We start from the raw sequence: 27,962 nt of genomic DNA on the forward strand, positions 1-27,962 counted from the left end.
CCCGTCACTCCGCCTCCTTACGTAGCCCCTGAGGTTGTCATGGGCAACTGAGATGGACGCTTTTTCCGTTGACTACACCGCTTGAAGTAATGGTCCATGCGTCGCGCACCGTCAGCTGTGACTGAACAAAGTGTCGCTAATTGAAGAGGAGGAACGGTGAAGTAAAAGTCTTCATCACTAAATGTTTTTTGTAGTTTCTTTTGTTTGTTTTCCGCGAGGCGGTGGCCATAAACGCGAACTTTAGCTAGCTAAGCTAATGCTAACAGCTAGTTGATGCTATAAGGTTTGTCGTTTTTACACATAACGTGCCTGACGCTCATGACAGCTGACTTTTACGTATTAGGGGAAATAAACAATGTCGTTTAAACCTGTCTGCGTTTTTGTTAGACCTCAATTGAACTTTAAAGTAAATACACCTTGAATATAAGCCAGTAGAATAGAATATAAATGTCCTTTATTGTCCCTCAGTGGGGAAATTCAGCTGTTTCAGTAGCGAAGTGACAGGAACAACTGAAGCGTGCAAATTCACACAAAGGTAAAAATTTATAAATGAGAAAAATAAGAGACAGTGCAGTAAAGGCACATTTACAGCATAAGAAAAAAAAATACTTTATAGTTAGTAAAATAGATACTGAGATTCAAAGAAGCGTGCAACTGAATTGGAAGAAGATTTACTGTGCATGTATAAAAACTGTACAAATCACTATTAAGATCATTCCCAAGAATTAACTTCTGATAAGCAATCTATAATTACACCAAACAGCCACTTAATATTAGCTGTGACGCAGTTAACTTGCTGTGCCACAAACTTAAAACGACAGATTGAATAATGCATCAAACGGATTGGCTTTGATGATATACAGGTCCTTCTCAAAATATTAGCATATTGTGATAAAGTTCATTATTTTCCATAATGTCATGATGAAAATTTAACATTCATATATTTTAGATTCATTGCACACTAACTGAAATATTTCAGGTCTTTTATTGTCTTAATACGGATGATTTTGGCATACAGCTCATGAAAACCCAAAATTCCTATCTCACAAAATTAACATATCATTAAAAGGGTCTCTAAACGAGCTATGAACCTAATCATCTGAATCAACGAGTTAACTCTAAACACCTGCAAAAGATTCCTGAGGCCTTTAAAACTCCCAGCCTGGTTCATCACTCAAAACCCCAATCATGGGTAAGACTGCCGACCTGACTGCTGTCCAGAAGGCCACTATTGACACCCTCAAGCAAGAGGGTAAGACACAGAAAGACATTTCTGAACGAATAGGCTGTTCCCAGAGTGCTGTATCAAGGCACCTCAGTGGGAAGTCTGTGGGAAGGAAAAAGTGTGGCAGAAAACGCTGCACAACGAGAAGAGGTGACCGGACCCTGAGGAAGATTGTGGAGAAGGGCCGATTCCAGACCTTGGGGGACCTGCGGAAGCAGTGGACTGAGTCTGGAGTAGAAATATCCAGAGCCACCGTGCACAGGCGTGTGCAGGAAATGGGCTACAGGTGCCACATTCCCCAGGTCAAGACACTTTTGAACCAGAAACAGCGGCAGAAGCGCCTGACCTGGGCTACAGAGAAGCAGCACTGGACTGTTGCTCAGTGGTCCAAAGTACTTTTTTCGGATGAAAACAAATTCTGCATGTCATTCGGAAATCAAGGTGCCAGAGTCTGGAGGAAGACTGGGGAGAAGGAAATGCCAAAATGCCAGAAGTCCAGTGTCAAGTACCCACAGTCAGTGATGGTCTGGGGTGCCGTGTCAGCTGCTGGTGTTGGTCCACTGTGTTTTATCAAGGGCAGGGTCAATGCAGCTAGCTATCAGGAGATTTTGGAGCACTTCATGCTTCCATCTGCTGAAAAGCTTTATGGAGATGAAGATTTCATTTTTCAGCACGACCTGGCACCTGCTCACAGTGCCAAAACCACTGGTAAATGGTTTACTGACCATGGTATCACTGTGCTCAATTGGCCTGCCAACTCTCCTGACCTGAACCCCATAGAGAATCTGTGAGATATTGTGAAGAGAACGTTGAGAGACTCAAGACCCAACACTCTGGATGAGCTAAAGGCCGCTATCGAAGCATCCTGGGCCTCCATAAGACCTCAGCAGTGCCACAGGCTGATTGCCTCCATGCCACGCCGCATTGAAGCAGTCATTTCTGCAAAAGGATTCCTGACCAAGTATTGAGTGCATAACTGTACATGATTATTTGAAGGTTGATGTTTTTTGTATTAAAAACACTTTTCTTTTATTGGTCGGATGAAATATGCTAATTTTGTGAGATAGGAATTTTGGGTTTTCATGAGCTGTATGCCAAAATCATCCGTATTAAGACAATAAAAGACCTGAAATATTTCAGTTAGTGTGCAATGAATCTAAAATATATGAATGTTAAATTTTCATCATGACATTATGGAAAATAATGAACTTTATCACAATATGCTAATATTTTGAGAAGGACCTGTAGTACAAAGGTCCTAAACCCTTTCTGTATGCCTTCCCCTCTACTTTAGCCTTACAGAGGGGACATGGCGGTGTATTTCGACCACCGTATCGAGGCCCCTGACAACAGTGCAGATCCCTCTCATCTGACTTGGCACTCAACTCTTCCCATTCTGGCTGTGGCCTCAAGCAGCCCTGCTTCTGGAGGCTGCGTGGACCTTTACCTACAGCAGGTAAACTCTGGTCTCAGAGGACTGTAGTGTGACAGGTCACTGTTTCATTTTCTTATCTATAAATCCCTCACATTCTTATAACTGGTCCAGGGAGAATATGTGGAGAGCTGCCACGTAGAACGACCTCACCAAGCCGCTGCGCTGCGCTGGCATCCCTTAAAGCCAGTCCTGGCACTAGGATGGGAGAATGGAGAGGTGATGCTGCTTACACACCCCTCTGGAGAGCAAGCTGTGCTGCCCAGTGTACACACAGCCTGCATCGCATTACTGGAGTGGAGTGGATCTGGAAGCCGATTGGTAACTGGAGATCAGGTATGCAGCTTTCATTCATTTTTCAACCTCCTTTCGAAGATAATCTAGAGATGAATTAAACATAAATGCCCTGTTTCTTCATGTTTGTTCTAAATATGTTATAATTGTATTTTGACAGAATGGAGCTCTGGCAGTTTGGAAATTAGATGCCAGAGGACGACTTATTGGAAATCACCTAGTTAAGCATGATTACAACAAGCCTTTAACTTGCTGCATTTTCAAGCCCACCTCTCCTGGGGAGTGAGTAGTTCAATTTTTCCTTAAGTCACTCTTGAAATCAATCATTTATCACTGACTCAGCATAAATTATTATTTAATTACATTTTTTTATTTAATAAAGGCCACTAGTGCCGAACAAATATCTTTAAAACAAAATAATAATAATAATCCGATTTATAAATTAATGCTCTACAGTGCGTTGCAAAAGTCTTCATACTCTTTCAGTTTGTAACAACTAGCGATGCAGCAAAAGGAAACTTTGGGCTGATATCAATATCTGATAGTAATATCGCTGATATTATAAATATTTTTCTACCTTTTTGACACCATGAAAAAACGATTACACCGCTGACATTGTTTCTCTGCTTCAGTTATCACACGACTAAACAAATACCACATGGCCAACCCCCTCCCGAAATACATACACACTGCAACAAGATGGAAAAAAACATCGGGTACCAATATTGGCCCGGTTTTCTTATTGGACTGATACCAATACGTTAAAACATGACTAACATGGGCTAACGGTTTTAATGACGATATATCTTGAATCCCTACTTACGACCATTGATATACAGTGAATGTTATTGGGAGTTTTGATTCTAGACCAACACAAAGTAGTGCATAATTGTAAAGTGGAAGGAAAAGGATTACTTTTTAGAACCACGTTCCACTGCAGTTCGAGCTGCCGGTTATTCGATGTGTCCTGCTGGAAGGTGAACCTCCAGTCCTTTCCAGCCTATAATAGCTTTTCTTTCAGGATTGTCATCTGTTTAGCTCCATCCATCAATTCTGACCTGCTTTCATTTCCCTACTGAAGAAATACAACCCCACAGCATGATACTGCCTTGCTGTGGGGCTGGGGTATCCATTCACCACACAGTTTTACATGTAGGCCAAAGAATTAGTTACTTACAGACAGACCTTATTAGGTGACGTCTGAATGCAATTTGTTGCACTGGATTTTATTTAACAGTATTTAATTAAAGAGGATTAAATACAGATTTACACCAGTCCAAAATGAAAACCATGCATTGTTTTATTTCAACACCAGGGCTATGCTCTACTGTTTGTTGTTCTATCAAATGCTCCAGGGTATGAAGAGTTTAATTAATGTTGTATCGTCCTTTTTAGTGTTTATTTAGAGACATGCTGTGTGTTGGTCAGTATAGGAGAAATCAGACATATTGTATCATCACCTGAACATTTATTTCGACAACCATCACTTCACATGTCAGTCAGTAATTAAGATCCTCATGACAGATCCTAATTTTTTGGATTAAAGAGGCAGCATTAGAGGACCTAAATTGAAGAGGTCCATGTAAGTAGAGGAGAGAGAAAAGAAAGGAAGTGGAATATTTACGTTGAATATTTTCTTTATATTTTGAATTTTCCAGAACCCTGGCAAAATGTTCCCTGTAGATATGATGACCTCTAAAGCAAAGTGTATGCAAATGTACAGACAGTAAATGGGAAAAAAAAACACATTTTCACCTAATTTGTGCTCAGAAATGCTGGTAGTTGAGCCATTTTCTCCCAACAGTGATGTGACAATGTTAGCTCGGGCATCAGTGAGTGGAGATGAATCTGCTCTGGACATGTTCAGCTGGAAGGGAGCACCTCTAAAGATGGGTCCTCAGGAGGGACTTGGATTCTATGTCAGTACCTCCGATGGTACGTTTCAAAATGTTAAAACCGGATCTTTTCTTTGGCTGGTTCTGAAAAACGTTTATTTAAAATGTTTCTGTGGTCACTCGTAGGAACGGTACATGCTGTGGATGAACAGTGTAAGACAAGCCCGCTTTTCAGTGTGGAAAGTTCCATCAAGAAACTTTTCTACCTGGAGAAACGAGGCGCTCTAGCAGCCGTCACAGAGACACTTACGTTGTCGCAGTACACACTGGGACCAGAAGGTGGAGCACATGAGTTTATGAAGGTATACCTATACTGTATGTTCCTAACTTTTCTTTTGTCTTTTCCATAACCTGAATGTTGCAGTAAATGTCACATCTTTATTTAATAAAAACACAACCTTGTTTACAAAGATGTTTGATGTGACAGGTTAAGTTAAGCAGCAAAGTTGGACAGAATGTAGACATTATTTGGACGGAGAACAGCCTCCTTATTACAGCAACAGGGGAACCAACCATCAGGTCTGTTTTTACGCACCGTCTCTGTCTCTGTAGACACAAACACAAATGAGCACATGCATGTTTTTAACCTGTCTGATTATTTTCCTTTAAACTTGCCAGAATATGGGACCTGGAGAGAGATGACAACTATGTTTTGTCTCTGGATGAGATCCTGGGATTTGAGAAGGGAGAGATGATAAACTGTGTTTCTTACTGTGCATCCAGAGGTAAAGCTAAATGCAATGCTAAGCATGTTAGTGATGGTAAGGAGATCAGAATAATCCAATTTCCTTATAAAAACAATGGGAAATCTGCAGAAATCCTGGCAGCTGGTACCTCCCATGGCCACATAGCAATGTGGAAGATGGTGATGCAGCCGAGCAGCAGCAGCTACAGAACAGACACTAAAGCCCTGTGGAAATTACAGATGCCTACTGAAATAAATGGAAATGTCACTCAGCTACAGGTATTGTCTGAATTTAAATGGAACGTTTAAAAGCAGCTATTTTAATTTCATAAATACAAATATGCCACGTCTCATCATATATGTAATATGTCCTTTAAAAATGTCACGCGTTTGATTTTAGTGGGGCTCCACTCAGAACCTGTTGGCTGTGAACAACTCTAGAACGGTGCTGATCCTCTGTGAGCATGTGATGTCGGCCCACTTCAGCCAGCAGGTGGCAGCGGTCCAGCTCACCCCAACACAGCTAAGCGTCACTCACTTCACCACAGGAACGACCCTTCCTCTTCAGTGTGACATGCACATCAAAGGAGTGTGTGTTAGCAAGGTAAAACCAAACTAGGCAAGGACTCGACATAGTTTCGCTCTTATAGACGATGGGAATCAAATTCGTCTCTCTGTCCTTCCATCAGGGCTCGGTCACAGTCTGGAATGGGAAACTTGTCTCTGTGTGTGAGCTCTCAGGGACAGGTCTACACATTACAGGTATAATACTTTACTATAAACTCTCTGATCACTTCAGATGGCACATGTAGTCCTGCAGTTATATGCCTACAGTGTGGTCCTACAGTGGCTTGCAGAAGTATTCACACCCTTTCAACCTTTTTCACTTTATCTCCATCAGCTTGTATGCATTTTGTCTGGATTTTTTGGAATAATTTTTAAAAATGTATTACTAATAAAAATCTGAAAATCATGTTGAGCATATTTTATGTGGTTTAAGCCTCCCCCAGTCCTTGAAGTTATAGCTGCAAGTGTTTGGTGGTTTGTCTCTACCAGTTTTGCACATCTAGAGACTGAAACCTTTGACCATTTTGTTTTTAAATAGCTCCAGCTCAGTCATCAAATTTGAACAGAGACTTTTTAATTCATATAACACATTCTTCAGGTAAGGTCTGGACTTTTACTAGGCCATCCTGACACAGAAATCGACTTCGATCTAAAACATTCAACTGTAGCCGTGACTGTATGTTTAGGGTCGTTGTCTTGCTGGAAGACGAACTTTTGTATTTGTTTGAAGGTCAATTAGATCAAAAAAATAATTTTTGGTCTTATCTGAGCAGAGCACCTTCTTCCACGAGTTGTCTGTCAATCACACTGTGATTGGGTTGGACTACATCTACTAATTATGTCACTTCTGAAGGTAGATGGTTGCCCTGGGTTTTATTCAGGGGTATCAGAGTAAAGGGAGCTGAATATAAATGGATGTTACACTAGTTTGTGTTGGTCTATAGTATCTATTAAAGTTTTGTTTGTAACAGGACAAACTGTGAAACAGTTTAGATAGTATAAACATCAGATTCTATGTGGAATTTGTAATCATCTTTCCTTTAAATTCACCGCTCTGCCTTCTGTCCATCGCAGGATCGTTTCCTTGTGATTCCCAAGTTCTTGCTGTACATGATGAAAACCTTTACACTGTGGAACCAAACAGGGTACAAATCCGTACACCACAGGTACATTACTGCAACCTTAATCCTGCTGTCTGATGCTCACACTTGACTTTGATTCGTATGAATGTTTGAGTATAAACCCAGAGCAGAGACCAGCTTGCACTGCTTTTTACACTCCTGTTCCTCTCGCTCATTCAGGGTACAGTGAAGCAACTTTTAACCTTCTCCAAAGCAGAGGGAAACCCTGTGCTTCTCAATGTGTGCCAGTCTTACCTGGTTGTAGGTACAGACACAGCACACATTAGAGTTTACGACCTCTCCAGAAGGTAAGAAGGTCTCACGGATCTCCTTCCTGATCTAAATAATGTACAGAAAAAGTTCTCACTGCAATTCATGAACACTGTTTTGTCTTTTTATGATCCTGTTTTTATAGAGATGCCAAAGCCCACTGCAGCGCTAAGAATTTGGCAGACCACATCACCATGTTGGGGGCCCTGAGGTCCGTCAAGTGTAATGCTAATGGCAGCCAAGTTAGCATCCTGATCTCGCAGGTTAATGAACATGATACAGTCACATTTTCCTCTTTATAATCATAACTGTCCTAAAGAAATGTTCTACGTTTATTCAAATTGATCTCTACACTTTCTCCTCAGGTTAACGGACGACCCGATCACAAAGTGTACTTTTATGACACTGAGATGGACATTGTGACCCACTTTGACTTCTTCACTGGCAGACCGTCCAGTGGTGTCTCTCAGCCAGATGAAAGCGATAAGTAAAGACATCGTTTTGACCTGATTTTATTCTGTCTGACACATTAACATACCAACATTTTCTTTCATTTCAGGCAGAAGTTTCAGGAAGATGAATTCAGCGGTCGTTTTGCTCTGTCTCACTACTGGGATGAGAGTGAACCTCGTCTCTTTGTTTGTGAGACCGTGCCAGTCGGCTCTGAAAAGTCACCAAATGGTTCCTTAGAATTGGTAAACACGTCTTTCAATAGAGATGATTTGCAGTATTTCTATTTTCTGTATTCTCATGGTGACTTATTGGCATTAGTGGCAGCTTAAAGCTGAGCTCACCGCTGCATTTGCCGGGATTTATCAGGATCGTGAACAGATATTGACGTTGTGATGGTCTCCCTTCTCTCAGGAGGATGTGTCAGTGGTGACCCTCTTCTGTACTCAGGAGCATGGTCTCCTGCTGCAGGACTGTTTCTCCAAACCTTCAGGCCTCCAAGCCCTCCTCGCCCTGAGTGTGCCATACTATTATTTTAGCTGCAAGGTGAGGATGGTCAGCCTCTTTCTTACTGTTTTTGGATGATGAGAAAACTTAATTCCGTTGTTTTCATTTTGAAATCATTTTAGGAATGTTTTGCTTGTATGTTTAGGATTTATTTATGAGCATATTAATTGTTTTTCATGATTGTTCTTATGTGGAAACATCCCAGCTGTTATTTCGGAAAGGTGGTGTGTTTCTTCCAGATGTAAGTGTTTGGTTTTTTAGGAAGCTTTGGTGTTCTTGATTCCCATCTTTCAGCAGCTGTGATTGTGTCTGTCATCTACTGCATTTAATCCAAACAAACATGTCTGCTCCCTTAGATCAGCAGCTCAAATACACCCTGAATGTGGGCTTTTGATTATTTCTTTAAACCATTTATTTCCCAGGTTGGGATGATTTTTAAACAAACACCTTTAATGATTGAATTCATGGTGGATTTTGTTTTTCAGATTCACCCAAGGTCAAAATTATCCTCACAGTCTGTAATATTTTGATACAAACTTGCTCACTTTGGCTAAATAACTTAAAACTCAACCACAGTTTTTCCATCATAAAGTTTTGGTCAAGTTAAAAGACCTCCTAGAACCCTTAGTAGCACTTATGAAAGACTCTGCTCAGTGTATGTATATATTTGACCCTGAGTGCCTCAGAGAAAATCCACAGTAAATTCTGATCTGTTGACCCAGGTATATTTTTAGAACCTCCTGATGTTGAACCATCCAAGCCTCCACGGTGCCCTAAGCAGCGGTTTAGTTCGGTTATGCCTTGGTCTGGCTCTGGTATCATATAAATTCGTTATTAATATGGCATTTGTTCAGATGATGAGTGTATGTAAAGTTCTGACCACAGCTGGATCTGGAGCTGGCTGTCAGTGTTCAGCTCCTGATGCACTCGGTGGTTGGCTATGTTACCCGATACCTTGTTGTTTAGCTGTCTCCTTCCTCCTGATCCTTACTTTTTCATGTAAAATAATGATGGCACTTTACAGTAATTCTCCAGTGTCCTGTTCTTACACCACATCTTCTTACCGGTCAGCCAGGTGAGGGTCATCCAGGCACAACAGAGGCTTCACTACCTTCAGATCAGAGCGAGTCAACGAGAGGCGCTCCAGCTGCGTCCCCTCAGATGGTGTCCAGACGTCCTCTGAGAGACTTTGTGGGCCTGGAGAAGTGTGAGAAGGGCACCCGTGATGCCATGCTGAACTTCAGCTTCTACCTGACCGTGGGGGACATGGACGAAGCCTTCAAGGCAATTAAGCTCATTAAAAGGTAGGGTGTTATTATGAGCACTTGGTCCGCCCGGTTGAAGGCCCGGTCATGTCGTAAATAGAGGAGACGTGAAGAATAGTGTAAGGACAAGGGAGTCATTCAGCTGTTTGATTGCTTTCATCATGTCCTCATAAACCTTTCTCTGCTGGCTTCAGTTCAGAAGAAAAGCAGCACTCATGGGATCCGCATTGTTGCTACAGCCTTGAGTTGTTTGCAGCAAGTTTTCAGCTGAAGGAGTAAATGGAAGATGATTTATCGTTGACACGCTTGATTTTTCTTCTTTTCATTCAGGCCCTTTAACTGTAAGTCAGTTAAAACTCCAGCAACTGCTTCTTAACCCTACATTTTATACAACGGAGTCTATTGATTCTGCTTCATAGGTACCTTTTAAAGCTGAAACCTCAACCAGCTCCGTCTAATGAAACCTTTTACTTAGATGCATAAAAAGACTTAATAACACAGGACATGATTAAGGCTTTTCTGTATGTCTGCTCTAAGGGGAAGGAACTCCTCAGTGTGTAAACAAGTGTTTGCTAGAAAGAGGGTGTGTCCGTTGGGGATGTTCATTTCTAAACACGTTCTGACACACATACAGGCGGTTCCCCCTGCCAGATCGGCCCAAAAGCTCTACCCACTCCCATTTATACAAACATTGAATCGCTTCAGCACAAGAATGTGTTGACTTGCTCATCATAGGGTTTCAGCACATCACCACATACGGTACTGCAGGGAATACGTGATTCAGCGCACTCATTCAGAATTTTGTGGTACTGTTAGTTTCTCACGTACAAACACTGTGCAAAGGGAAATGGCGTAAAAGCAAACGATGGTAGAACAGTGTATTCAACCCGCCGGATATTCCAGCGACTTTTAATAGGCCTGATGACAGCTTTACTCAGCTAAACGCCAGAGGCTATTTACAAGAAGGCCTGTTTTTCAAATGGATTTATTAAATACAGGTATTGTATGTGATTCCCACATATCTACTCTCACAGGACTGGGTTTCCTGCAGAAATAACCAGGATCTTCTGGGACCTGGCTGTAGGAGGTAACAAAGGTTCTCAGGCAGGGTTTACTCCATGAATGTCAGGGTCACATTGAATACTGGCTGCAAACATCAGAGACAGTTTGTCTGCATCACTCATATCAATTTAAGCAGTTTATTCCAGCCTGTTTTTGTTTTTTATGTCTTATTTAAATGTTTCAGATCTGACGAATTATTGAAATGTGACAAAAACAGGAACCTGTCTGTCTGATGGACTCTGTAGGACTTTTATTTTATTTTCTGTCACAAGTTCGTGTTTGCTCTTATTTTGTTGCCCTTTTCATGAAGAGTAAAAGAATTACGAGCCCAAACGTTTTAATACTTGAATGGCTAGATCATCCATCCTGTAACAATAAAACAGATATGCTTGTTTTTGTATGACCAAAATAATTTTTCCCACATAATTAAAATGCTAAAGTATTACGGTGAAGCTCATTTCAGGCTTGGGAAACAAGCAGCGGCGTGTCCATAAAACTTTAAATTCCCTTTTGTCAGCTGTGGTAAAGCACATCAGACAGGAACAACAGCGGGACTGGGTTCATATATTTAGAAATATATTTATTGAATTTACAGTCATATTTTGTTGATGCACCCTTTGTTTGCTGCCCTGGTGGACTCATATATAAGTTGGAAAATGTTGCATGATTTGTTCCCAGAATCCCACCTCTAATGATAGCACTATTCTAGTCTCTTAAATTAAGGTTTATAGTTTGTACCACAAGCAAGCAGAATTTAATAAGGAAAGCATTATATCAAATAAATGTAATGTTCATCTTCACTTATTTGATCAGTTTGACTATATTAATTCACATATAAGTGTTTATATTATCTTCAGGTGTCAGTGACTAAAAATAAATCCTGTTTCGTCCTTTTGCTTCTACTGATTAGATCTGATTTAGCTTTCTGTGTAATTACATCAAAATATTAACTCTTAAGTTTCTGTTTTGAAATGAAATGTCAGTGATTTAGCTAAAACAACCTGTTTACATCAGCGTGTAGCCTTGTTAGCTTACCTGCAACATATGCTAATAATAGCAATATCTATTTAAGTTTTATTACACTTTTAATGATGAAGACAAATACGAGGTAATCTGGTATTAACATTCCCAATTAATAATTATGTGAGGGATCGTTCATTAAGTGCGTGTTTAAAAAAAACAACAAATTAAAAATAGGTCAAGGTCCAGCTTGATCTTTTTACAAAGACGTCGTTTAGAAGACAGTCCATGCCCAAACTCCATGTTAGCAACCACTAAGCTCACCTCAGGGTGATTATATAAGACTTCATACAGTAAAACATGTACGATCTGAACTTTAGGGCTGCTTCGTGGTATTTGTGGATAAATATGTGCTTGTGCTTTAAGCAGCAAAATAATTCTGTTATATTTAAAAGTAAAGCTGTCAGAACAAGTATGGACAGCTTTTATGGAGCCAGAGGAATGCATTTTGTCTTTAGAGTCCCATTACAGACATGTAGCCGAGCACAGCATGAGCGTCAGTCCGTTACCCCTGCCTGGCTTCACGTGGAGGTCTTGGGACTCAGCATGGTGACTCCACGTAGTCGTTGTCCAGACGCGGATGAAACGGCGACGCCAGGGAGGGACGGAAGATTATAACTCGTGGAGCGAGGCAGTCATCCCGCCGGTGTAAAATGTTCCAGATGAGCATGGCCGCTGCCATGGTGGCCAGCAGGCACGCTGCAATGTTCACGTAGCAGGAGTAGGACAGGTGTGTGTAGGGCCCGATCCTGTAGAAGGTAACTAGTCCAATCACCAGCACAAAACCTGCAGCACCACAAAGAGGAGACAAACATCAGTTAAAATGCATATTTACAGCATGAAAAAGCTCTAACTTCATACATTTTATTCCAGGAGTGTAAAATCTCACTTAAAAATGTAGAAAATCAATCTTTTACATTTGATTCATAAATTCAAACTTTTATTTTCTCTATTAGGAAAAAAACGGCTAAAATGGTTTTAAATAACATGGTGTCAATAGATGACATGAAATTACAGACCCATAACTTTGCTGCCTCAGTTTTCCCAAAATACTTGAAAGAATACTTGTTAAAAGACTTTTAAATGTTATTGATAAATGTGAGTTAATAAAGGGCCATTCGTATGGGTTGGATCAATGTCTTTAGGAGTGATGGAATGTAAACAACAGTTGATGAGAAACATTTATTGATTTATTTCAAGAATTTATCACAGATTATCATTCTTCACTTTTGCTAAAAATGGGACAATATGGATCGGAAGGTGTCATTCAATACAGCAATAGGTTTTTATATTGAATCTCACAAAACTGACCTGTGGTGTCCCACAGGGTTCAGTATTGTGATCTAAATAGTTTATACTTTTATGTGAGTGACATATTCTGATTTTACTTGTCAAAATGTGTTACTATGGTGAGGACACCTATTTTTTTATATTAATAAGTCATCATTAAATGAAAGTACAACTACATTTTTGGCATTTGGTGGTGTAAAAGCAAATTGAAATAAAATAGTTTTTGAATTGAGTTCAAATCGAAAGAGTATTGAACTAAATTTCTGGAAGTGATTGTGGATTATTAATTAAAGGTTCATAGATGTTGTGATCAGCCTGCTAAAGCAATGCATAGATGAAACTTCACCTCACCCAATGGATAAATGTAATCCAACTAGAGGTAAGACTTTATGAATATTTAGTGTGACATTTTGCTACCATCATAAAAAAACAATTTTAGGGCTTTTTAAGCATTTTTACCAGGGGTGCCAATAATTTCAGAGGGTACGTTACTCATTAACAAAAAGTCTTTAAATAAAATCAATAGTTTTTTATGATATAAAAATAATTATTGAGATCCATAAAGCCCCTTAAATATGGGGCTAATATGATGCTCTTTAAGATATTAGGAAACATTTAAAAATGAAACTAGATGCTTGTCCTCAGTCAAAGACTTAAGGAATAATGAACCTGTAGTTGTTTTTGTTTCACCATGTTTTTATATTTGGTTTAAAGTACCACGCTCCACACAGTCCAGGTTCCAAGATCATTTACATTTAACCTCAGAAAACCACAAATCCCAGCACTTTGTTCCTTAACAAAATAAGATGAACTGGAAATAAAGTAAAATAAAAAAGGGAACGTTCTAAAACCCATGGAAATGTGATTAATATATAAAACCCTAGAATATATTAGAGAGTGTTTTAAGGGTGCAGCTTTTAATCGATCCCAAGTTCCCAAACACTTAAGTTCGATTGGGACATTTATGCCAATCAGATCCTGTTGTGAAAACCAAAATAAAAGATGTTTTTTATCAGACAATTATTAGTTGATTTCATAGTGAAAAACATGCATTTTCATTATCACTTTTCTGTGTAGGTTTATCCTCAGCATCAAAAAAGATCTGCCAGACGCCAGAAGGATTTTCAGCATTTCAGTCGTTAATCTTATTTACTGTCTAGAGAGTTTTTATAATAATCCATCCTTGCTGCTGTTCTTATATGGAAAACGTTTCCCGGACCACCCAAAGAAATTTAATCCAACCAAAGCAATCTGAATGTTTCCTTTTCTGTGACCATGTCTTTATTTACTTCTGTTTATTGAATATTTGGGGGAAAATAAATAGCCACGTGTCCCTTTGCTTGTATTTTACCATTGACTGGGAGCTCTTGTGTGGGGTCTTTGAACAAGAAAATCTGTTTCCTCTTGGGAAGAACTTCACAAAAATACCAGGGCAGAGAATATATTTTCAGGAAGGTTTTTGATGTTTTTCTCCTGATTTCCTCGTTTCAGAGAGGTTTAACTTACACAATGAGGACCTCTTGTTTGCATGTGAAGCTAGAAAGCTCCAGCCTTCAGACCGCTGCTGTTTGTTTGACCTTTACTTTCATTTAGTCACATTTTCTCCTGTCTTCAGCCAACAAATTTCCACAAAGCTTCATTCAACGCCTTGTCCTCGGCGTTCAGGTGGGGTCTGCGACTGTCGATTGTTTAGCAGTAGTACATGTCAGAAAGCGTGGCCCATCCTCTGTGGTCTAAATAAAGGGACCCAAAATAATGAGTGGAAATCGGGATGTTGGTACTTTAGGATATGAATCAGTTTGTTTCCTGGAGCGGTCCGCGGCAGCAGTTCATTTATATTTCTCTCTCCACTTCTACATAAAGATGGCTGTCATTGTTTTAGGTGAGGATGTGGATAATTGTGTCTGTAGATCACTGCATGTCTGCCTGTGTTTGTATGTAAAGAATGCAACTGTTTGCTCGATCCGGTCATGTTTAACCTGTCTGGCTCTTAGTTCAGGATAATGAATAATCTCCTGTCAGTGAGGCTTTGTGAACCTCTCTTCTGGCAAGGACCTATCTCTCAAACTTCCTTCCCCTTCTTCCCCTTTCCATCCTTCCTTCCTTCCCTCCTCACCACACCCTCCAAGCCTTGAGATTGATGTATTTTCTGCACATTTGACATGAACATCTAAATAACTCCCATGTAAGGCAGATCTTGTAAATTTCTGTGTCCCCACCAATTTCCTCCCAGTCAAACGTGCATTAGTTTATTATTAAATGGCTTATCATTAGGAACCATCTGAGACACACACATCTAATGGTAAAAGACTAACTAATTTCCTAAAAACGAGCTCCTTTTAATGAAATAAAAGCTATAAGCCGCATTTCTTTTGCTTTGCAGCACTGAAATATGTGTTTATTAAAAGAAAGGTTGCAGTATTGTAATGTCAGGGTGGAAAGGCCAGAGCTGGGCCTTGAATCTTGACTAACTACTACTGATTAGATATCGTTCTGTGGAGGTTATTAATGTCGTCCCACCCTCTCACACTTCATGCACAGTTCCAGAGAATTTTGGCACGTCTGAACATGAAAACATTCCTGGAAAAAAGAGCAAAGGGTAAAAATATCTCCATTCATTCAGAGCTGAAGCCCATTGACTGACTCACTGGGGGACGGCTTTGTTACGGCTCTAAATGGTGGCAGATTTTACAGTAAAATTAGGAATTTAATAAAGTTATGTGCTTTCCGCCCTCTGTTCCTTTCATCTTGCTTCACCCTAGAAGAAAATGGCCTGATGTCCTACATATGTAGCAGGTAATTCGAGGTTTAGGGCTGCAGACAGTGTCTTGCCAAAGTATTGACACAGCTTGAATATTTTCCTCCTTTGTCAATTTACATCCATATGATGGATGTGTGATAGAACGACAGAAATTAGTGAATCATTGGGAAGTGAAAATAAAAATAAGAAACTGAAACAAGTATTCAGCCCCCCTGGGTTAACAGTTTGTAGATCCACCACTCGCTGCTGCTACTCATGCCAGTGTTTTATCTGTGCCTCTATCTGTTTTCCATATCTTAGGTTCAGTCACATTGGATGGAGAGCATCTGTAAAAAATTTTTATTTTTTAAGGTCTTTCCACAAATTTTCAATTGGGTTTTGTTCTGCACTTTGACTAGGCCATATGAACAAGCAAATATTCTTGGATTTGAACCATTCAATTCTAACAGGTTTTCTACCAGGATTGTCCTGGATCCATCTTCCAATCCACTCAGACCAGCTTCCTGCTGAAAAAAAGCATTCCCACAGCATGATGCTGCCACCGCCATGTTTCACCATGCGGATGGCGTCTTGTACATTTCTTTCAACAATGGCTTTCTTCTTGCCACTCTTCCATTAATGTCAGGCTTGTGGGGTCCACGGCTAACAGTTGTCATGTCAACAGGTTCTTCCACCCGAGCTGTAGATCTATGCAGCATCATCGTGGGCCTCATGCCATCTCCTCTGTTGTGATTTTAGTTGGACAGCTCATGTCTTGGTAGATTTGCCTTACTCTTCGAGAACTACGCATCGTTCTCCTTCTACTGCAGTTATACTCTGATTTGTGTGTATCACATTAAATCCCAGTAAAGTACATTGAAGTTTCAACGTAGCTCCGTTTGAACCCATGAGGCTCATTTACTGGTCTTTATCATTTTATTTTCTGTTAATGTTTTAGTTGGGAACATCTAATCTGGATATATGTCATCTTGTTTCTTGTCTGTTGACCTTGCATGGTGAGCACGCAGAACTGGAAAGTGACATTTTTCCAGAGGATCATAATTTTTAGATGTTGAACTGAAAGGCCTAGCCATGATTTTGCCTGACAGATTTATTGGTTGCTGGAATTTGGCCTGGTTCTGTCTAATATGGAAAAATACAGCAACTTGTGGAGGATCTTGACCGTCTCTCCAAGGTCTGTGGATAAAAGCGGGCATGCGTGCTATAAACTGAGTCGACGGCGCCAACATAAAGAGGATGCTCTATTTGCTGCTGCTCCTGCTTCTTTGTCGACACAGACTTAAAAGCTAGGCCATCTTATCTGGACTGAAGCAATTCCCACCCTGCTGTCATGTGTACTGCAGGATATTTCTCCACCAAAGCACACTATAAACACACCAACACTAAACTTGCACGTGCACAGTCCGCTTCTGCAGGCTCACACACAAACATACGGTCCCCGTCAAAAACTGTCTTTCCCGTTCATTCCCCCTCCCCTCTTTTTCCTTCTTCAGCTCAGGGGTTTGCATAACAGGTAGTCACAGACATTTCCTCGTCCTGAGCAGGGATATCCTGGCGCCCGACAGTCGCTCCCTGGTTCGCTGCAGCTCTGGCCCATGGATTCTGGACTAGCACTAAATTTAGATCCAGAGCAGACCTCTTCATTCTCCAGTAAAGCCAGGCAGCTGAGAAACCACTGTGCACAACACGACACTCTTTCTTTAAAGGGGCAATGGAGCAGGCTATGCTAACTGTTCCTTAATGCTACACTGGGATTAAATGGGTGATCTGTGGCTTCTCTATTCAAAGTTTTAATGCAATCACCACGTCAGCTTATGTCTGATTATTCCCCTTCATAGGTTTACTCTCTATTTTGCTATTTTTCACAGTTTTTCTGAACTCTAAACAAATTCTAATTTCAAAACAAATAAGTAAACATTTTTACGTCGCTGTGGATACATTTTGGCCCACTTTTCTTTGCAGAATTATTTATTTCAGCCACACTGGAGGGTTTGTTAGTATGAACTGCCTATTTAATGTCAGTTATAAGAACAGACTTTAACTAGACCGCTCCAAAACCTTCATTAAGAGTTTATTTTTGAGCCCTTCAGAGGTGGACTTGCTAGTGTTCTTCAGATCATTGTCCTGTGTTGAGTCAAAGGTCATGAACTGTTGCTCAGACATTCTCCTTAAGGATTTTTTGATAGAGAGCAGAATTCATGGTTTAATTAAAGCAAGTTGTCCAGGTCCTGAATCATGTCCAGATCATCACACTTCCACCTCCATGTTTGACTGTTGGTTTTTCCTGAAGTGCTGTGTCAGTTCCACTTTTGTCTGATCAGTTCACAGAATGTTTTTTTTCCTGAAGTCTTTGAGGTCTTCAAGATGTTTTTTTGGTAAATGTGAGCCAGGCCTTTGTGTTCTTTTGGGTCAGCAGTGGTTCTGGCCATTTGGGTCCCCCTTACTGTTGAATCATCTCCTAGATGAGATGTTGATGCGTTCTTGGAGTAATTTTGGTTGGCTGGCCACTCCTGGGAAGGTTCTCCTGTTCCATGATTTCTCCATTAGTGGTTACTGGTTTTTACTGTTGTTCTCTGGAGTTCCGAAGCATCAGAATCGGCTCTGTAGCCCCGTCCGATTGATAGATGTAGATGTATTTCTATAGCTCGGGGCATTATGTGTTGCTTTTTAAAATCGTTTAGCCTACATCATGTTGTCGGACAGGTTCTATTTAAGCGATTTCCTGGACCGTACATGTCTGGCAGTAATCAGGCCTGGTTGTAAAGATGTGATTCCACTTGAATTCAAAGTGACAGATTTATCAAAGAGAAGAACTATTAAAAAATGGGAATTAAAGAGAATAAAAATGTCTTTAGTTAACCAACAGAGCGCTCACACACATATGAATTAGGTTCAGTTACATATTTTTCACATAGCTTTTTCCTCTTTATTAATAAAATCATTATTAGAAAACTGTTCTGTGTTTATTCAGCTTATCGTTGATATTAAAATTAGTTTTGACCTGAAACAAAAGCAGATAGCCTGACTAATTAACAAAAACTTCTTATGTTCTGGGCATTAAGTACCTGAAAAATGCTCCTTATTTTAACAAGCATTTATTCTATAATTCTTTTACATCTGTGGATCGAAATCAAACAGCAAATAAAGGTTTCAACATGAAATTATTATGTATAATAAATGTAATAGTAAAACCGTAGTATTTTCACTCAAGGTTGTCATACAATAAGAATCCCACGCTGACCCATGCCTGAGACCTTGCTCAGAATATACTTTGCACAGTTTGTTGGACTTGTTGCACCTCATCCATAGATACTCACTAGCTAGCTGGAAGAGTGCAGCGATGGCTTCCTCCCACCACTGGGACTCTTGTGTGATGAAGGGCAACTCCATCAGGCCGAGGAGGAAGATGAGCTGCCCGGCAGTCAGGGCCACCGTCGCTATCAGGTTGCACGCCCGCATCATGTTGAACTGCACTTTGGGGAGCAGAAGAAAAACTGTGTCAAATCTCTTTGCTGATGCAAATGTTGTTAGTTATGCATTCTTATGCAAAACATCACAACTTAAAAAGCACCGTAGTTCCCATTGGGGACAAGGTGGCATTATTGTAAACCCTTTTATTTATGAATGGAGAACTACTTCTTTGTGAGACATAAGTAGGCCACAGCGCCAGTAGTACCCAGCTGAGCTTGCCAGTGAGCGTTAAGTGTTTCCCAGAGTTGTTCTTTACTGGCAATTTCTCAATGGAGCTTAATTTAGGAAAGCATTTAAATGTTAATGTTTATCCATATTCTCAAAGGCTCAGGGCGAGCTGAAAGCCAACAAAAACACCAGAACCTTTTAATATAATCGCACATTCCGAACATTGTTGGCTAACTTTAATGCAGTCAGTCAAGGTTAGCCTCAGATAGATAACTTTCTACCAGCTGGCATGAAATGCTGGACTTACTTTGACTGTTTTATCATTTAGATTTAACTGGACTGTGTGTGTTTGGATGGACCTCATGGTTGGTTTGTGTTGGAATGAATTGGATTCTATTTAACTGGTTTGTTGAAATAACTGACATGAATTGAACTGAATGAAGCTGCCATTGATCAATGCATGAGATAAACCTCAACAACACTGTACATCTACATACCAGTAAGTACAGAAAGACCTTAGCACTGCATTTGTTTGGTCTAAGAACTACTACAGGTAGCTGCTGATATTCAGTGTTTTTGCAAAGTGAATATGAATGACAGAAAACCTTACATTTAACGGTGCTGCGGGATTCTTGGGAGCCTGCATACTCGGATCCCCATCCGAGGTTCTCACACTGCCTCTGAGTCCCGTGCACTTTACTTGCACCCTGGAGATCATCTCGGCCCTTTTCCACACTAATGGGGCACATTCTCCACAGTCCCACACTCCTCTTACGTCCTTCCTCCAGGGCTTGCAGGACCCAGCTTGGGGTGAAAGCTGCCACATTGTTTAGGACCAAGGACAGCAGGGCTACCACCACCGCCGCCGCCACCAGCCTCTGGACGGCCATGCGACGCCCGACGCCCGCCACTTCTCCCCCTCCGTGGTGTCCCTCCTCGGCGTACCGCCCGCTCCCGTCCTCCGGGCCAGAGCCGTTGGCGGTGCTCTGCGACCCCTGGCTCGCCTCCACGACCTCCTCTTCTTCCAGCTGTGAACTTGCTGCTGTTACAGATCACTCAGACGATGTAACAGGAGTGTTGCTTTACCTAAAGAACATCTCCATTCATCCTCATTCAGGAGTTGGTTGTCGTGGTGGCAGACCCTCAGCCCTCCTCCTCAGACAGCGCTGCGGGTACGTGGGGATTGATCCAAATCGCACCTGGGTCCATTCCACTGGCTGCAGCTTGACTCTTGGATCTCAACCTTTGCTTAACTTTGCCTGGATTTCAACTTTTGCACTTTTTTTGACGTCTTTGTGAAGCCTTTTTTTTAGTTTCTTGCTTTTCCGTGGCAGTGCAACACCATTTTTTAAATTATAAATCAAAAATAAAAAGATTGTTTGGGACAGTGTTGCTAGGCGCTGACTTGCTGCAGACTTTGCATAGACTTGGAGTTTCTCCGCTGTCTGACTGGAACAAGAAGTCCTCCAGTCCGCCTCCTGCTCCTTCTTTCTCTTGTCTTGCCCACTTCTCTCTCTCTCTGTGTCTCTCATGTGCTCTCACGTTGCACATGCATTCTGCAAACGCTTTAGGTCAGAGTTGAAATGGGGGAGAGTTGCTGTTCTTCATGGTCCAGGGCTTCAGTTTGCACATGCAGCAGGCTCTGAAGAGGCAGCACCCTCCTCCAGGATCAGTTTAAAAAAATGTTTGTGTGTGTGCGAGCGTCTATAAGAAAAAATCCTGTCATAGACGTCAGAGCTTGGTGGATTCTTTTGTCTGGAGACCAGGGGGCGTTTGCTAAAGTCCTCTCTCCCATGTGCAACAAACACGCTGGCCACCAAAGTCAGCCAGCAACAGGATGTGTTTCCTGAGAGGAAAAGAGGATTGGAAAAGGGGCCAAATGTGGACCTGTTTCTTCTCTTGTCTTTCCTTTTCTGGCTCTCTAGATCTCGCCGCTTCTTGCTCTGCAAGCTTGACTTTTTAACCAGTAAATTCTGTGACCATAAAGAGCGCGCACTTACATTCTTATATTTCCTCAAAGATTTGGGGTATTTCCTGTTGCTTGACATTCAATAAACAACCCACATCTGTATCAGCTAAACCAAAGAGGAGGGAGGCGATGCAAATAGAGACCAGATGGCTTTGGAATTTAAAATTTGGAGCTGAAGCTAAAGTTAAAAGAGGCGAGGGATCGAGTTACGTCAGAGAGGCGAACTGGGAAAAAAAGGAGAGACGGTTTAGTGTTCAAGACAGATCTAAATATTTCATATTTTAGGGTTACACTGTGACAAAATTAGACTTTTTATGTGATCAACACAAAGTAATGCATAACTTTGAACAGAAATGAAAAAGGATAGATGGTTTAAAAATTGTTTTTACAAAAACAAACTGAAAATGTGGCAGGCGTATGTATTCAGGACCCTCTACTCTGACACCCCTAAATAAAATGCAGCAGAACCATTTTTTTAAAGAATTTGCAAAAAACAAATCCGCTTTAAAGACATATATGAGACACAATAAATAAAGTGCTTAACTTTGAGTGGAGAAAACACATTGCACATGACCCTGAACATCCATTCCCACAGTAAAACATGGTGGTGGCAGCATCATGGTGAGGGGATGCTTTTCTTCTGCAGGGCAGGGAAGATGGTCAGAGTTGATGGTAAGATGGATGTAGCTAAATTCAACATGGCCGCCTTGTGTATAAAAGTTAAATATTAGCATTTTTTATCATTGTAATATTATTATATGTTTTACAGACAGCAGTATACAGCCTCTGTTAGTGAACATGTTGCTGTAAGTGCTGAGAAGTACAGGATGCTACTAGCTTGTGTTGCTAGTAATTAGTCTGGAAGCAGAGCATATCGATATGGAAATCCCACTGTAGTTAAGTTTGGTTTCTGGTCATTCCCAGATCCAAGTTCTGACCTCAGAGGTCAACTGAGCACAGCACTTGTTCCTGGTTCCCTGTCATCAGCTCCAGCTCATTCATGATGAAGCAAAGATGAATGTGCTAGCTCTATAATACAGTCCATATTTACCATGTCAGTAATTGTACCAAATTTCTTCTGAGCTCCACTAAAAGCTTCCAATTAGCACAGTTTGGGTTTTTGGGGTTTGATCAAAGCATATTCAGGTATTTGAATGAGTCAAAGGCCAGAACAAAATCCAATAGAACATCTGTAGCAAGATCAGAAACTTCATGTTCACAGAAGCTCTCCATCCAACACGACTAAGCATGAACTATTTAACAAAGAAAACTGGTCAGATGCAAAGCTGGTGGAAAAAAACCCCAGAAGAGCTGCAGTTGTGATTGGTGGGGAAGGTGGTGCTACTCAGGGGAGCTGAATGCCTATGTTATCATTTTTCCTCCATCTCATTATGTGTTATTTTGTGTTGGTCTTTCACATAAAATTCCAGTGAAATACATGGAATTTCCTGGTCGTAATGTCACTAAATCTAAAAATGTTCAAGAAATACAATCCTTTTGTAAGTCTCTTTTCTAAATGCTGCTTCTTGGAGCTGTTAGGGAGAACTGGCTGTGTTTGGGTCAAGCTTATTACCAGTAAACTGACTTTGAACCAAAATCAAAAGCTTAAAATAAAGTACAAAGTAACTCTAACATGCAGCATCATTGAATTTCTTTGAACAAACAGGAAATCATCGGATGCACGTAGATGCACACCAGTAGTTTTCAGTGCTGAATAATAAATACCAGTGGAATGAGCAACAGCTCCTACATGCAAACACTCGTCTCTTTCTCTTCCTTTTTGTCTGTAGTAAAGCCGTGTGGGAAAACATGGCACGGATGTGTGTGAAAACCCGCCGGCTGGACGTAGCCCGGGTGTGCCTTGGGAATATGGGGGATGCCAGGGCAGCGAAAGCCGTGAAGGAGGCGGAGGCCGAGCCTGAACCAGAAGCCCAGGTGGCCATGTTGGCCATTCAGCTCGGCATGTTGGTGAGATGTGGAAATGATTGAGTTAACGAGCTGCTTTAAAGAAACATGCAGAACCACTAAACAGTTTCAGAAGCCGCTGTCCAGCATTCAAATAACACATCCTCTTTTTAGGTCCAAGCATGTCCCACACACAGAGGCTGCGAGACCTTCCTGACTGAAAATATTTACCCTTCCATCAGTCTTTCCTGTCCTTTTACAGGAAGATGCAGAAAAGCTGTACAAGAGCTGTCATCGTCATGACCTTCTGAACGCCTTCTACCAGGCTTCCAGTGAGTGGCAGCAAGCTCTGGAGACGGCCGAGACCCACGATCGCATCCATCTGCGCACCACCTACTACAACTATGCCAAATACCTGGAGTCCATGGGCCACAAGAATTTGGCTCTTGTTTAGTAAGAGGCCATGTTTAGCAGGAGGTTGTGTGTTTGGTATCTACAGATTTACTCTGGAAACATGGAGGGATAACAAGCCTTTCTGTTCCAGTTATGAGAAATCAGAGACACACCGAGTCGAGGTGCCCAGAATGCTCCAGGAGGACACATCGTCTCTGGAAATTTACGTGAACAAAGCCAAAGATAAGTACGTTCACACCAGATGGACACCTGTTCCAGATCTGGCAGTGAACCAGTACTTTGTCTGTCTGCTTTAATCAACCCTGTCACCTTCTGAATCCAGGAACATCTATAAGTGGTGGGCCCAGTACATGGAGAGCCAGTCAGACATGGAGAGAGCGCTGCAGTTCTATGAGCGTGCTCAGGATTACCTCTCCCTGGTTCGAGTCCACTGCTACATGGGGAACGTCCAGGAGGTAGTCATGTTAAAGTCTTTTCTTCAAATGACATGACGTTCAGAGGACACGTTAAGCTAATTTCTGCTGTGGATCTGTTTGGGAAGTGTCTCTCCAGTAGAGAAACTTTCCTCCTCATTAATCTTAGAAGAAACATTGCATCTGTAGCCTTCCAAAAGTATTCAAAACACTTGAATGTTTTTCACATATGAACATTTGGCATGCATTTGTATTCAGCCCCTGTGAGTCAATACTTTGTAGCGCCACCTGGTGCTGCAGCCACAGCTGCATGTATTTGAGCTGCATATATATATATATATAATATATATATATATATATTAATGCTTGTATGTACTCTGCTCACCAGGCATCTCAGATAGCCAACAACACAGGTGACAGAGCAGCATCCTACCACCTGGCCAGACATTATGAGGGTCATGATGATATCAAGCAAGCAGTCCACTTTTACACACGGGCCCAAGCCTACAATAATGCCATACGACTTTGTAAGGTAAAATATACCTCTTGAAACACTGACTTAAGGGTTACTCTGGGCAGCTTTCTCAACTTTGTGTCTGAACAGGAGAACGGTCTGGATGACCAGCTGATGAACCTGGCTCTGCTCAGTAACCCAGAGGACATGATGGAGGCTGCCTGTTACTATGAGGAGAAGGGCAAACACTTGGACCGAGCGGTCGCACTCTTCCACAAGGTCCGTTCAGTGTGTAGTACACCACAAGGTGGCAGTGTTGCAACATATATCCAGACTGAGCACTGATTGTAAAGAGTCATTTCTGAGATGTGAGCCAGAGTTTTGTCAATGTCTTGGTGATTTCTTCTCTCATGAAGGCCGGGTACGTCTCCAAAGCGCTAGAGCTGGCATTCGCCACCGAACAGTTTGCTGCACTTCAGCTCATCGCAGAGGATCTGAATGAGAGCTCCGATCCAGCCCTCCTCACTCGCTGCTCCGACTTTTTCATCCAACATTCCCAGTATGAAAAGGCAGTGGAGTTACTGGCAGCAGCCAAGAAGGTAGGCGTGACACACGTTTATCGTCCTAGGTGTAATTTCCTACACTGACGAGTCTTTTTAAAAATATTCAGTACCCTCAAGCCGTGGAGCTGTGTTTGACCCAGAACCTGACAATCACCGAGGACCTTGCTGAGAGAATGACTTTAACAGACTCAAAGCATCTGTCTGAAGAGGCCTGCAAGGAACTGCTGGAGAAGATAGCTGACTGCTGCATGAGCCAGGGCAGCTACCACCTGGCCACCAAGGTGTACACACAGGCGGGCAACAAACATAAGGTATGATGTGATGGATTTCTGTCTGGACTGTTCTAATACTCAGAACATTTCACAGGAAATGTAAGTAATACCATAATGATGTGGTCTGCCTTCATTACTGGAATATAGGTCTGGGTCAGTCTGGTCCTGATTCATTCATAAAACTAGATGAATATAACCTCAGGTGTTATTCAGTTATGAAAAACAGTGATGTAAAATTACTAATCACTACAGCCACTAATTAATAGTGACAGTTTCAAAGGATTTCAGCCTTTGGTTATATTCTTCCTTAATGTATGAAAAGTCTTCACACCCCTTTAACTTTTTCACACTTTGTCACTTTACAACCACAAACAGATTTAGTGGAGAGCGACTGTTAACATTGAGTTTTGAGTCTTACCACAGATCCTCAGTCGGATTTAGGTCTGGGCTTTAACTAGGCCATTTTAACCCATGAATCTGCGTTGACTTAAACCATCGTATCTCTGGCTGTATGTTCAGGGTGGTTCTCCTGCTGGAAGGTGAACCTCCACCTCAGTCTCAGGTCTTCTGCAGCCTCTAACAGGTTTTCTTCCAGGATTCTCCTGGATTTAGCTCCATCCATTTTCCCATCAACTCTGACCAGCTTCTCTGTCCCTGCTGAATTAAGCATCCCCGCAGCATGATTCTGCCCCCACCGTGTTTCGCTGTGGGGATGGTGCAGGCTGGGGGTGAAGTGCAGTGTTAGTTTTCTGCCACACATAGCGTTGTTTGAGCAAGGTTCCTTCTTCTTCTCCAATCTACAGGCAGCACCTTGCCATTCTTTCAGCAATGGTTTTCTTGTCGCCACTCTTGCATTAAGGCCAGATTTGTGGCTAATAGTTGTCCGACAGAAGGTTCTACCACCTGAGTGGATGTCTGCAGCTTCTTACTATGGACCTGTTGGTGGCTTCTCTGATTAATGCTCTCCTTGTCCAGGGTTGGGGTTCATGAGTAGAGTTGTGTTGCTTCCTGTTTCTTGTCCTTAATGCAGTTCGATAAAAACAGGCAAAATGTTGATCTCATACCTGACAACAACACCTTCATGTTGTGTTTTGTTATAGGCCATGAAGGCGCTCCTCAAGTCGGGCGACACGGATAAAATAGCTTTCTTTGCCAACGTTTCTCGTCAGAAAGAGCTTTTCATCATGGCTGCCAACTATTTCCAGTCCCTGGATTGGCGTCAGAACCCGAAGAACTTAGAGCGGATCATTGAGTTCTACACTAAAGGCAAGGCCCCAGACCTGCTTGGTGGCTTCTATGAAGCTTGTGCTCAGGTGGAGTACCACTCTTTACAAATTCTTCTTATTATAGTCTTAAATGCCCAGAATATTCCTGATTCTGTATTTCAGTAACTTTATAAACAATTATTAGATAAAAACTTTATTTTCTGGTCACGCTGGATTAGGTGGAAATTGACGATTACCAGAACTACGAAAAGGCTCTGGAGGCTTTAATGGAGGCTTTTAAGTGCCTGTCCAAAGCCAAGGACACTCCAGGCAGACAACTGGAAGTAAAGTTAACTGAACTGCTGCAAAAAATCAGCCTCATCAAGAAGTTCGTCCACATACGCAGGTGAGATTATGTAGTAGGATAAATAAATGTTGTCCTCCGGGAACAAAAACATATTATTTCACAAATATAAGAAATAAATCTGACCAAAGATTTATGTATGTTATATAAAAAGAGTCCCTTTAAAAATAAACGTCACTGCATTCATTCAAATCGACACATTGATCTGATCCACTGAATAAAATCTGTTACAACCATAAACTCTGATGTATTTTATTAGGATTTTATGAACATTTAGTTTTAAACCATAACGGTGACCCATAATAAAGACACAGATCTTCCCTGAAGAACAGATGTTGACATTTCTCTGCAGATTGTATCCTGAGGATCCAGATGAAGCAGTGAGGTTATGTGAAGCCTTGCTGGAGGAACCGGAGTTGGACCCCGCTGTCAGGATTGGGGATGCATTTGGTTTCTTGGTTGAGCATCACTGTCAGCAAGGCCACTTGCAAATGGTGACTGTCAACTGCTGCTTTAACAGTGCATGAGAAACTGTGACTGGGAGCTGTGTTACACAAGGAGACCCAGAGATACTAGATCTCCATCGTCCTCTGGAGCTACATTTATCTTATAATTACCTGTGATTGTTCTTTCTTCAGGCCTACCAGAAGTTGGAGGAGCTCCAGAAGCTGCTGCCATCTCAGAGCATCAGATATTACATCAGCCAAGCCAGCCTGGACGCACTGCAGAGGGAGATGGGAATCCCCCTAGAAAGTGTTGACCACAAGCATGTACCGAGGGAGGAGGACGAGGTGGAGGAGGACCTGACTGTTTGATCTTCCTCTGGTTTTCTGACCGGGTTTGACTGTGCAGCAGGTTTTATATTAATATAGTAGCCAAAAATACAGAAGATGGTTGCAAATAAAAGCAGTTAATCATCA

At 41.5% G+C, this 27,962-nt stretch overlaps 2 protein-coding genes across 4 annotated transcripts; one reads left to right on the forward strand and one right to left on the reverse strand.

Annotated features, from left to right (window-relative positions):
- Positions 1–27,962, forward strand: ift140 (intraflagellar transport 140 homolog (Chlamydomonas)). 3 transcript variants are annotated; one of them, XM_047377161.1, is made up of 30 exons: positions 1–156; positions 2,520–2,681; positions 2,772–2,993; positions 3,112–3,233; positions 4,756–4,886; positions 4,973–5,148; positions 5,274–5,365; positions 5,465–5,571; positions 5,662–5,810; positions 5,932–6,135; positions 6,221–6,293; positions 7,173–7,264; positions 7,400–7,527; positions 7,635–7,752; positions 7,855–7,976; positions 8,049–8,184; positions 8,354–8,485; positions 9,518–9,750; positions 23,243–23,420; positions 23,620–23,810; positions 23,902–23,997; positions 24,094–24,226; positions 24,573–24,716; positions 24,789–24,917; positions 25,055–25,237; positions 25,309–25,512; positions 26,574–26,786; positions 26,918–27,084; positions 27,395–27,536; positions 27,681–27,962. In XM_047377161.1, exons 2-30 carry the CDS (start codon positions 2,535–2,537, stop codon positions 27,855–27,857), a joined length of 4,341 nt encoding a protein of 1,446 aa, XP_047233117.1. In that variant the 5' UTR covers positions 1–156; positions 2,520–2,534; the 3' UTR covers positions 27,858–27,962. The 3 variants fall into 3 exon arrangements, with proteins under 3 accessions (XP_047233117.1, XP_047233116.1, XP_047233118.1); XM_047377160.1 differs by having other exon boundaries at positions 7–161; XM_047377162.1 differs by lacking the exon at positions 1–156 and adding an exon at positions 267–283.
- On the reverse strand, positions 11,337–21,446 carry tmem204 (transmembrane protein 204). Its single transcript, XM_047377163.1, has 3 exons — positions 20,094–21,446; positions 19,162–19,317; positions 11,337–12,579 (listed from the first exon to the last, which is right to left on the reverse strand). The coding sequence occupies exons 1-3, from the start codon at positions 20,371–20,373 to the stop codon at positions 12,335–12,337; spliced, it is 681 nt and encodes a 226-aa protein (XP_047233119.1). The 5' UTR covers positions 20,374–21,446; the 3' UTR covers positions 11,337–12,334.

The sequence above is a fragment of the Girardinichthys multiradiatus genome, chromosome 10 (assembly GCF_021462225.1).
Source record: "Girardinichthys multiradiatus isolate DD_20200921_A chromosome 10, DD_fGirMul_XY1, whole genome shotgun sequence".
NCBI classification, from domain to species: Eukaryota; Metazoa; Chordata; class Actinopteri; order Cyprinodontiformes; family Goodeidae; genus Girardinichthys; species Girardinichthys multiradiatus.